This window comes from Neltuma alba, unplaced genomic scaffold (assembly GCF_004799145.2).
Source record: "Neltuma alba isolate B1F8T4 unplaced genomic scaffold, ASM479914v2 tig00012282_pilon, whole genome shotgun sequence".
Classification (NCBI taxonomy): Eukaryota; Viridiplantae; Streptophyta; class Magnoliopsida; order Fabales; family Fabaceae; genus Neltuma; species Neltuma alba.
Genome location: NW_021636803.1, coordinates 105,647 through 118,563, shown reverse-complemented (window position 1 = coordinate 118,563; position 12,917 = coordinate 105,647). Strand labels below are relative to the sequence as shown.

General features: G+C 30.9%; 1 protein-coding gene across 1 annotated transcript; it reads right to left on the bottom strand.

The window, feature by feature from the left end:
* Positions 1-1,194: 1,194 nt before the first annotated feature.
* LOC114725830 (3-ketoacyl-CoA synthase 6) lies at positions 1,195-3,925 on the bottom strand. The gene is made up of 2 exons (XM_028912402.1): positions 2,827-3,925; positions 1,195-1,867 (listed from the first exon to the last, which is right to left on the bottom strand). The coding sequence occupies exons 1-2, from the start codon at positions 3,833-3,835 to the stop codon at positions 1,389-1,391; spliced, it is 1,488 nt and encodes a 495-aa protein (XP_028768235.1). The 5' UTR covers positions 3,836-3,925; the 3' UTR covers positions 1,195-1,388.
* Positions 3,926-12,917: the final 8,992 nt, after the last annotated feature.

Sequence of the window (12,917 nt, the reverse complement as noted above, 5' to 3'; positions counted from 1 at the left end):
AATTAGATAATAAGTTATTAATAATATCCTTTAAGAATTTATATCTCATCAAATCAAGCAATAATTTCTTTCTTTTTATTTGAGAAAATTACTATGAGGCTTTTAAAAAAAATGTAATTACCAAAAAATTCTTAATAAGTTAACATTATAAATTTGTTATGATTTTTTTATAGGGAAAATGACAATAAAATACCACTTGAATTCCAAAAAGACAAATAAGGGACCTGAATAAGCAAAATGACAAATAGGGCACTGGGTACCAATCTGGAATTTGATTTTGATGTCAAAACATGTTGCAAAACCCATTGACAAAGTAGTAACTCTCACTATGAAAGTTGTAAATCCCACTATGTGTTTTATAAAATTCAGCGTGGAATTGTATTGTTTTTTAGAGAAAAGTTGTTTAACCCCTCAAAACAGGTTGCAAAAGCCATTGACCAAGTAGTAATTCTCATTATGAAAGTTGTAAATCCCATTATGTGTTTGTAAAATTAGACAAAACTTGCTCGACCCTTCAAAACAGGTTGTAAAACCCATTGACGAAGTAGTAACTCTCACTATGAAAGTTGTAAATCCCACTATGTGTTTTGTAAAATTTAAAATCAAAATCCCATATTGGTACCTAATGCCTTCTTTGTCATTTTGCTTATTCAGGTCCCTTATTTGTCTTTTTAGAATTCAAGTAGTATTTTATTGTCATTTTCCCTTTTTTATATTAGAATTTGTACCGTGCTTAGACTATTTTTCAGTTGTTTTTAACCAACATCAAATCAAGCAATAATGTACACATGCGTGAAAAAGAAAACGATAACTTGTCAAAAACCGGATACTGATTTAAAAAATAACTTATTCATTAATTACCCCATAATGTTGTTTTGTTATTTAATTTCCCAATTTAGGGGCAGCATTCTCTGCTCTGTAAAGGTTTTATGATGCCACGAAACCCATTAACATTTTAGGCAAATTCACACTGACATTTTTGTATCAACTAACTCGACCTTGAAATTAATCTAACCTTCCTGTCACACTGTGTAGTCATCAAACACATTTCTTATTTTCAAGAGATACATACATATATAAATATAGGTACAAGCTTTCAAAAGCACTAGAAAATACAAGCGGGAACTGATTCTACTTGTATCCCCCTAATTACATGATGCATTTATATATATATATATATATATATATATATATATATATATATTTGGAACCTCCATTGGGATTTCGTTGCAAATTGACAAAGAAATCCCTCATGGTTTTTTTTCCACCTTTTAAAAAACGGAAAATTAAAAAAAAAACGAAAAGGATATATATATTTTTTATATTAATTAAAGCAGACCACTATCCTCAAAGTAGTGAACCTCTTCTTCTTCTTCTTCTTCTTCTTCTCAGAGCTTGACGATCTCGGGAATATGAACAGGGTAGCGATCGATACAATCGGCCCAAGGTCCGTCCACCAGCGTGATGCTTTTGTTGCACTTCCACACTGCACTGTTACACTTAAACCCACTTCCGAACGCAATCTGCCATACTCGGTCTCCTTTCTTCATCTTGCCTTTGGATTCGATGTAGTTCAGTTCGTACCAGAGCGACGACGACGACGTGTTGCCGAAGCGGTGCAGAGTCATTCTGGAGGCCTCCACGTGCTCCGCCGACAGCTGGAGGTTCTTCTGCAGCTCGTCGATGACGGCTCGGCCGCCGGCGTGGATGCAGAAGTGCTCGAAGGCCTGCTTGAAGTCGGGAATGTATGGCTTCCACTTGGGGTTGAAGATTTTCCGGCCGATCAGAGTGAGAAGAAAGAGAAGCTGCTCGGAAGCTGGCAGAACCAGAGGCCCCATGGTTGTGATGTTCGATTTCAGAGCTTCACCTGCCATTATAGTAAACTTTTAGTATCATTATATAAGGACATACATCGTTGCGCCATTCAAACTTTTTAATCATAAGTTAATCTTTTCTTTAGTATTTAGACAAAGTTAGCATTTAGGTTACCTTAATTTGTTGAACAATTTTTCCTACCAGTTATAGAAGGAATACTCAATATTCTGATCTAAAAAAAAATTGATTCAACAATTTCGGCTGCGCATTTAATGCCCAAGTTAAATTTTTCATCCCGGATCAAATTTGGGCCAGACTTGAGAGGTTTTATTTAAAAATGGATTATTCTTGCCTGAATATTTAAAAATGAATTAAAAACCTTGCCTAAATAGAATAAGAGATTTATTTTTGGGCCAACGGTTTTAAGCGGAAAAATATATATATATATAATTTATTAGCTTTTAAGGTGATTTGATTTGAGCAAAGATTGCTGAAAAAGATTATGTCATTTTCAAAAGTGTATTTCCTTTTCAACAATTTTTTTCCAATTTCAAAGCTAAACATCAATCATCAACCAGTATATTAATATATGATCAACATCAATCATAAATATAAAATAAAGTTATAGTGAGTCAAATTTTCAAAGATTAAAAAAATTTTCAATGGTGTGAGAGTCAAATTCCTCCGATTTTGTCTATAGCATAAAAAACCTGTAATTCCTCAAATTTCTCAAAATAAATATTTGTGAAATTCTAGTTGACACATATTCAATCATGCCATGCATAAATTATTATTTTTTTTTAATGTCTTCAAAAGCAAAACGACAAAAGAAAGAGAGAGAGATTGAACGCCGTATTGCCAGCAGGTTCAACTTCAAACTAGGTTTAATTAGTTTGGATTTCTCAATTTAATTAAACTTTAAAAATTCACAGAGCAATACGTTAAGAAAAGCCCAATTTAACCTGACACTTAAAAAAAAGGATTAAATTAATTAATCTCTGTAATACCAACCTGCTATAGCCATGAGGTCCTTGGACAGTGAAATCCCCACCTTCCCTTCTTTATCCTCCTCTTCAAACACACACCTATACGCTTTATCATCGGCTCCCTTGTGGGTTCGAACCACATGGACCAATCTGTACTTGGCTCGCCGGCGTTCCGACCTCCGGTTCGACAACAGTATAGCCGCGCCGCCCATTCTGAACAAGCAGTTCGGCAGAAGCATGGCCCTCTCGTTCCCTTGGTAATAGTTCGGAGTAATAATCTCCGTGCTCACCACGACGGCGTTCGAGTTCGGATGCACCTGAAGAAGATCACGAGCCAAGTCGATGGAGATCAACCCCGCGCTACAACCCATCCCCGATAAATTGAAGCTCTTGATATTACTCCTCAGCTTGTACTTGTTAATCACCATCGCCGACAACGACGGCGTCGGAGAGAACAGACTACAATTCACGATGAGAATATCGATGTCCTTAGGTTTCAGGCCGGTTTTCTCAAACAGTGAATCCATGGCGGAGAATATAACAAGCTCGGCCTCGCCTCTGGCGGCTTCCATGGTGGGCTTGGGAGGAATATAATGAATCGCCGGCGGGAGGCATGTCTCTTCACCGAGGCCGGAACGTTCGAGAATCCTCATTTGGAACTCGACGCTCTTCGGGCTGTCCTTGAGGTTGAGCCTGGAATGTTCCATGAAGGTGGAGAAAGGAACGCGACATGTCACCGGAGGCTTGAAACAGGCGTAATCAACAAGAAAAATGGTGCGAGGCTTGGAGGAGAAGTAGATGGTGGCGATGAAAATGATGAGGAATGAAGAACAGAGGATTTGAACAAGGTCGAAGTGAAGAGAATTCAAGAGTTTCAGAATCTCATCAGGGCCTAAACGGAGAAGCTCGATCGAGACAGCAACCATCACAGGTATGAGAGCGAAGATGAGAATGTGATTTACAAGATATTGATACCCAAGTTTCACGTACTTGAGCCTAACTGAGTTGGAGAATTCCGGCAAGACTGGAGGCATCTTCAAGACTTGAAAAAACTGATAATATAAATTAACAAAGAGAAAGGAGGAGGAGAAGGAGGGGGAACGGGAAGTTTTTGAGAATTGAGATTTGAGAATGAGAAGGGAAGGGTTGGGTGAGGTTTTAAAGGCTAAGGGGGGCCAAGTTAGATGAAGAGAATAAATGAAGAACGTGACGTCACTTCAACGCTCCCTTAACCTCGCTATTAATTCTTCTTTTCCACAACCTCTAATCTTACTTGTTCATATTTTTTCACAGGTAATTCCTTATTGAAAGACCCTTCATTTATATGATCCACTTTTCTTTTCTTTTTTTTTTTCCGAAAATTATCTGATCGTCCCATGCATCCACGTTGGCTTGATTTCATTATTGTTTATTTGTAGGCCAATGTGGTTGTGTTACTTTTCATCATTAAACGTGGGATATGCAAATCAAAGTCCAAGATTGTCTTGTTTTATTACCAACTTTGGGTGACATCGATCATCTTCCCCCACATACATCAACAATAAAACCGCGTGCCATGGATCTCTGCGAAAATTAAATAATTAGAAAGATGATTGATTATAAATGGGACCAAACAAAAAAAATAACTCGCTAGTAAGCTTGCCAGGTGCGCCTCCATTGCGGTTTATAATTTATTATAAGTTTATTTAAATATAACACATATAGATATAACTGTTATAGATTGCTTAGATAGACAATGATTAAGTACCTTTTTGAAAAATTATATAATCTTTTGGTGCACTACTCATTTGATCAATCTATTATAACTCCTTCATTCTTTGTTACAAAATTTAATTAATTAATTTGAATATATTATAAACTGGAGGAGTACTATTAGTTGTGATCACATAAGAAATTTTTAGAACCTAACATCAATTTATAACAAAAATCTCGGTAGAAATAGACATAATTTTTTTTTATATGCTCTAAAATGTTACTTGGAAAACCAATTTTTTAAACTCTATATGGAAAATTCCATAAAAATAACCATGAAATTATTATTTTCCAATTCAGGCATCTAAGAATTGAAAATGACAGAGAAGATGTTTGATCTAATATTTTGCATATAGAGTCAAATGACTAAAATGTCCTTGTATCATATTTGAAAAGGAAAAAAAAAAACTATCGAACTTGTTACTGACAGTGCATTTCTTGTCATTGGCTATTCAGCACTTGTCATTGCTAGTTCATAACTTGTTAATAAATAACTTGTTATTGTTAATATATTTCTTGTCATTTGCTATTTAACACTTGTCATTGCTGATTCAGAACTTGTCAATAAACTTCTTCATATAATGGCATTTCAGTTATGTAACTACATTTGGAAAATACCATATCAGATATTACTTTCTTTTCTGTCATTTTCAACTCTTAGATACCTGATTTGGAATAGCACATTTTTCAGCTTCTTTATTGGCATTTTTCCAACTCTTTATCACAAATTGGAGGGGTGAAACGCGAAATAATTAAATTTTATAGCAATGTGATTTATACATACAGTGACTATATCACTTAGGTTCTTATTACAAGTTATTTACAAGAAAAATTTTTATCCTAAATATAACTCACTAGACTATTTTTTAATTTTATTCTTATTTAATTCTCATTAAAAAAGAGAGAGAAAAGAAATAATATGAGAATAATTTAGTAAATGAAAAGAGGGAGAGAAAACTTTAATAAAAATAAATTTGAAAAATTTTATTAATTTACTGCATTCTTTAGTATTTAGGAAATGATTTATAGTAAGGACGGGTGTGGTATGAAAGCATTTATTGTGCGGTTAATTTGAAATAATTATATTGTCACATGGTAAGGAAAACATCATTTCGAAGCTGCCAATATATACACACATGCAAATATCATTGACTTCTTCATATTTGTCAATTCTTGGGAAACATGAAAGACAGTAATCTTGGCCATGCGTTCCCACGTTCGAAGAGAAAAATGAAGTCAAAGAAATATACACAGCACATCGATTATTAGTTCTTCATATCCCCGCCGTTAAATTTTTGTCTATGTGCTAATTATCGAGGTTTAAATGAAAAGAAAAGTACAATATATAATAACGTATTAACACAACAACTTAAAGTTTCAAAGGGCCAAAAAAAAAAACATGCTCATATCACAATCTCAAGTATACAAGGCACGAGAGTTTGTTTCTTTAACATTTTCTATTTATGTCGATAACTGAAAAAGCAACGTAGTAATTGTTGTCCACAGAAAGAATATTTATACATCTAGTATGTTCCATTCTCTATAGATACATTTTATGAATTTTTTTTCTGTGTCTGAACTAAATTTATGACCCGAAACAGTTTAATGAGCTTGGCCTAGCTTGTTATGTTTTGGGATTTTTTTTTTAATTCGTAAAGGAGTAGCGGTATTTTCACCACGTATATTTAAGGTATATATATTTTAATCAGTTAAATTTTTAATATAATATAATTAAGAAGACTTATTTCTTCAGTTATACATTTACTTATGCATGTGGCAGGCCTGTGAAACTTCCTGGACTTATTTGTGTATGTGTATACATTGTGCACATTGAATTAATGTGTAATTAATTATTAATTCAACTCTTGGTTATTCAAGTTATATAATACTATCTTCAATCATTAACATAAGATCTAATTAACTAATTTGATGAGATCAAAAAAATTAGTTAAGTTAATTATTTGTAATAAATAAGTATTATTTTTCCTAAAATACCTTTGATAATTATCTGTATTAACTAAAACTACCATTTGATGAAACTTTTAACATGCGCAACCACTACAAGGATTATTTTCAAAAAAGTGAATAAATATAAAAGACAAAATAAATTGGGTTTTATATTTAAGATTAAATTAAAAGTCAAACTAGCTTTTATATTAAAAAGCAGATTATCAAATTTCATCAAACCATAACCATTCTTTACTGGAGAAGTGGTGATAGTAAACATACGATAACAATAAATCCGTAGAGATGAATTATATTGAGTCACTGTCGCAGTCACGGTCAAATAAATAAAAACAAAAAACAAAAAGAATTGAGTTGGTGATTCTGTTCCAAACTTCCAATTTTAGAATAGAGTTGGTCTTTTTTATAAATAAAATTTTGCACATGTCTAAAAATTTTATTTATTTCTTTTCATTTTTATCCTATTAATTGCATATCTTTGTGTTTATTATTATATAGCTAAGAGTTATTATATATTAGAGAAGAGACAATCATATTTAAGATATTATCATGTACTAAATATGAGAACGTTTCTTAGTATTCTCTTTCATTTGATAGACTCTATCTCGTTTACTTTTGCACATATTCTCTCTCACTTTCTTTTTCCCTATTCATTGTGTTTCTTATTGTCTTCATAAATAAGGATGTGTTTAAAATATATATATTTCTTAAACATTTATCACCTTTAATCACTTTTAATCAACTTTTTTATTTACATAATTGAGTATTTGTATCTTATATATAGTATTGAAGGGAGTATAATTCATACCATAGATAGATATGAAGGGGTTAAAAAATAAGGAAACCGTCAATGACAACGATCTTTTTTCACCTAATGACATGATTGATCCAACGTTGTCTTCTTGAGATTGATAATGCAAGACTAAGTCTTCTCGCGTGCACTTAATATCTAATTGGTGAAACAAGTGGCTGGCCAGTGAATATTAAATGCCCTATAATCTGCAGCTAAGAAAGATGGAGATGGCTGGCTGGCAATCATTTTCTTTCTTTCTGTCGTTCATTTTTTTTCCCCCATTTCTTGCTTTCTATAAAAAAAACACATGCTGGCAAAAAAATTTAAAAAACGCAAAGTATATTTTCACAAAATTAGATGATGGAGGCAGTCCTATTTAAGATATTATTGAGCATTAAATATAAGTATCTCTTTTAATAGGAATTTAACTCTTGATTTGTTGTATTGTCAAAGATTATCCCCTTCCATCAAACCTAACTGCCATTGGTTCGGCTCTCTTTGTGTGTGTTTGATAGGCATTTAATCACATAATAAAATTATAACTAATAGAGTTATTATGAATATTATATTTTATAATAATATTGAAAAGATTTTGTAAGTGTTAACCTCTTTTTATACATGAATTGTAAGCATATCAATTAAATAAAATTCAGTATTACATATACTTTATATAACAGTAATATTTTCTATTTACTATTAAGCATTTCCTGTCCATATATGTGTTTTCTACGTAAAAAGTGTTTATTTTTTTCACATAAAATTTTGGCCTGTTTCCATTTATTTCTTAAAGCACAAAAATGAGGTATTCGAAATTTATCATGTTTATATCATTATTCTTCAATAATTACTTTTTATTAATTATGTTTTAATCTTGAGATTAAATTTTTTTTATCATAGTGCAATTGTTTTATTCAAGTCAACCGTATACCTTTTTGGTGAAAAAAAAGGCAATCCTATACTTTGTTTGCTTATAAGATGGATTAAGGTGTGATTGGATGGGGTTTACAAGCCAGAACCAGGTTTGGGGCCACACGCGTAATACCCCAAAATATGATGCTATGGTATATTGGCATATTACCAATTATCCAATGATGAGTTGCGCCTATTTGTCATGATAAATTAATTAGAAATGTTTTTATAGGAGCGTTACGTTGAAATAAATTTTATTGTTTATGACGACTTATGAGTATGAAATAGTGTAATTTATTATATATTTTATATTTTATAATATATTATACTAGTTCTTTTTTTATTGCATTGTTTTAAATTATACTTATTTTTTAACACTTAGAACCCTATAAATTGTATGCAGAAATATCAGGTGAAAAAGAAAACAAATCTGGAGAAACGTCGGAAAATAAAATTACATGAAGCCAATGAAATGTTTAGAAAAATATTTTAAAAAACGAAAAGAACATTAGGAAATTAAAGAGAATTTGTACCTTTTCACATAAAAAGAAGGTTTGAAGTTTGAACCATTAATCTTTACCCACACCTTCTGAGCTAACCTCAGCTGACTTGAATTTATGCTGTTTTTATCAACATGAGAGAATTTATACTCTTTTAGTCCTTAATATAAGACTTATTTAACTAATTTGATTAGATTAAGAAATTTAGGTAAGTTAGTTAATTATAAGAAATATGACATGTTTTTCCTAAAACACCATAATCATTTTTCTTAATATCCTTTCTCCCTCTTTTACTTAATTATGCTTGAGGGAGTATCAATAGGGGTAATTTAAGAAAAATTGATAAATATGAGAAATATATCTTATATTTAAGATGAAAATCAACTCAACAATTAGATCTTATATTAAAGATCGGAGGAGTACTATTTATAGTATTTGTGAAGAGTATAGTACTGCTCTTTATAAATTTTATTTTTGACATGGATGAGAAGAGAGAGAAATATACAACGTTGGACCATTGTTCGGCACACCGCAAGAAATTCCAAAGGATTTGGAACGTTTGATGATTATATTATTGTGTTGTTCCGTGCAAGTTAATTGCTTGGTTTGTAAATAGTAGACAATAATGGCTTGAAGCTGTCATTATATTGCAGTAGGAGAGAGGGTTGGAAGTTGGGGTTGTAGTGTAATTAACCTACTTTGATCGATATTCAATCTTTGAAAACGATATTTTATCTCATCCCCATACATATATAGTTCTCTATTTCTATTAGCTAGGTTCATCTGTCGTTTTCCCCGTCCTGGAACCCAGAAAATCCAGACAACCTTAATTAGTCTTCGGATTGTTTTTCGTGGATAACCAAACTAAACTACTATTTTTGAATGTGTCAGCCTTTTATTGGATCAAAATTTTCTTTAGCAGAAGCAATAACAGTTGGGAAATATTAGCATATTCTTGAATAGTTTAGATAACCATGATTATAAACACTCACTAATGATCCGCTTTTCCACATGTTGGGTAATGAATCAGACAGCCAATTTACGTCATTGCCTTGTAATGTTGTTTTTGGTTTTGGCCAACTAATTAAAATTAGCGTTGTAGTCATTTGAAAACGAGAAAAAAAAAACAGGTAAAGGACATAGACTATAGGGTTTGATTTGTATGATTGATTTAAATATCACATATCAAATATAAACTTACAGTAAATTATATCTTTATGAACAAGTTATATTATGGGCAATCATATTGGTACAATAATGGAAAGTATCAACCAAAAAAAAAAAAAAGTCTAAGCGGTTGAATATCGATTGCCCAATTCTGGGGACAATGCTTTACTTATCGATCTCTTTTACCTTTTCTCGGACTAATGTTTATTTTTCTCACATCACTTCGATGTTTTGTTTTCAAACCATTAATGTTTTTTTTTGAACCAAAGACCATTAATGTTAACTACTCTTCCGGTCCTTAATATAAGACTCATTTAACTACTTTGATTAAAATAAAGAAGTTAGGTAAGTTAGTCAATTATAAGAAATATGACATGTTTTTCCTAAAATACCATAATTATCTTTCTTAATATCCTTTCTCCCTCACTTATTTGATTATGATTGGAGGAATATCCATAGAGATAATTTTAAAAAATTGATAAATATGAAAAATATGTGTTATATTTAGGACCAAAGTTAACTTAACAATTAGCTTCTATATTAAAGATCGAAGGAATATTTGATAATTCTTTAAAGAATCAATTATGCTTTTTTCTAACCAAATTAATTAGGCCTGTTTATTTTTATTGTGAAATACTCTTATCCTAATTATATGACATTTTTAATTCAATCTTGTTGAGTAAGAAATACTACATCTAATCTTAATTATAAGATCTAATTTTTAGTGTATTATAACATTATTATAATGTACTACAAACTATATATTATAATTAGGAGCGGGAATAGTGCAAGACTTCAATACACTTTTCTTTTCAGATTTATGACTGTTGCTCAAAGTATTGACTACACATGTTCAATTTCAATGCACGTGAATAAATAAGACAGTTTAGAAGAACTAAGATATATTTATTACAAATAACTATGTTAATTAATTTTATTAATATTTGTAAGAATAAAAACTAAGAAGCTGTCGTATTTTAGAGCAGAAAGCGAACGTCTTAAAAAAAGTTAGTGCAATAAGTTTGTTTTAATTTTTATTTTCCCAAAGATTAGCTTTCTATGCTACCTTTCTTCATTTTTGTAAATTAAAACAGAATGAGCTAAGATATCAAGAACCAAAATGGTTAGTTTAATCACTTCAATTTTTAGATAAAGATTAAAAAGGCAAGGTTAACACATCCCCCCCCAACTGAAGACTAAACTATGGTGGAAAAATGATCTCGTTAGAAAATTACTGTTCTTTTAATTTAATCTAACTAGTTTATACTACCTCCGATCCTTAATATAAAAACTAGTTGACTAATTTGAATAGATTAAGAAAATTAATTGAGTTACTTTTTTATAATAAATAAGTACTGTCTTTCTTAAAATACTCATGCTAATCAAGTGTCATTTGATGAAATATTTAATATGTACAACTACTACAAAGACTAACTTGAAAAAAATAAATAAATATGAAAAACAAATTAAATTGGTATATTATATTTAGAATCAAATTGAAAGTCAAATTAACTCTTATATTAAGGACTGGAGGTAATTTATATAAAGAGATTTATGGTTTATGGAATGCAAATAATGTGGCTCATTTCAATCTTTATTTGCACACATTATAATAACTGGCCAAAAAGATATGCGTACATTTTAAAAGCCTTGGACCGCTCGGCTGGATTTTTTTTTTTTAGTTGGAATTGGGTTGGGGCGTTGGGGGTTAACGCCAGCTGGTTTTGAGCGTTAATAATATATTGGTATTAAAGTGATTTATCTTTATTTTCTTTTTCAGGACTTTGTAATTGAAAACGATGAAGGAACTAGTACTCAATCCAGTCCTATCGATGAAATATTTTTAACTAAATTACAACAACTAACAGAAGTTATTAAAATAAATTATTTGATTTTTTAATAATTATCACAATATTCTAAAATTGCCCTTGTTATTAGAGTTATTGAACGGTGTCAGGAATTTTTTTCCCATTATAAAGTCAAAATTCCTAGATCAAATGAAGGGCATATCTTTTTTTCAAAAAATTCGGAGATACTCATACATTTTGTGAGGTGAGTTATTTTAAAAATTATATTTTATGAAGTATCTTATAATTAGATTTTTTTTCTCAGGACAAATGTGCATCTAACACATTAATCTTATTTTTCAAGTGTACATTTTTTTGGCATGTAGAATCTTAATATTATTTATGGTGCATCTAGCATTTTGATCTTATTTTTTTCTGTGCATCCAACGCCCCAATCTTATTTATTATATATCCAACACCCTAAAGATTGGGGTGCTGGGTGGAACTTAAAGAACAAGATAGGGATATTAGATATACCTATAAAATATCAGTGTTAGATGCACTTTTATTTATTTATTTACTACTTTTTCTGTTCTTAATAGATGACCTAATTATTGAGTTAATTTTGATATTAAATATAACAATTATTTCTCATGTTTATCAATTTTTTCTAAATTACCCCTATAGATACTCACTCAACCATAATCAAGTAGAAAAGGGAGAGAAGATATTAAGAAAAATAATTATAGTGTTTTAGGAAAAACATATCATATTTTCTATAATTGACTAACTTATCTAACTTTCTTAATCTAATTAAATTAGTTAAATAGATCTTGTATTAAAGATCAGAAGAGTACCTCTGTTCCTATTTATTTTGCTTTCTGGGGGTTGCTTCAAATACATATTTTTCTAAAGTGACATGTAGGTTTGGATCATATGTTTATTTCATGTGCATGCTCAATAATTTATGAAGCCAGGCGTGGAAGGGGTAACTCGTGAAAAAGGTCGCTAGCCAGCTCAGTTTGGAAGACGGTCTGCACATGCATTTTCGTGTTCTGAGCATGGTTAAGTTTGTTGGGTCAGTTTTCTTTTATTTTTACCAAAGACCATTAATGTTAACTACTCTTCCGGTCCTTAATATAAGACATATTTAACTAATTTGATTAAATTAAAGAAGTAATGTAAGTTAGTCAATTATAAGAAATATGACATGTTTTTTCTAAAATACCATAATTATCTTTCT

Excerpts from the sequence above, each read along its gene's own strand:
- LOC114725830 (XM_028912402.1), bottom strand. The coding sequence starts at position 3,835 with ATGCCTCCAGTCTTGCCGGAATTCTCCAACTCAGTTAGGCTCAAGTAC. Across the intron at positions 1,868-2,826 it reads GGACCTCATGGCTATAGCAG|GTGAAGCTCTGAAATCGAAC; the intron begins GTTGGTATTACA and ends CTATAATGGCAG.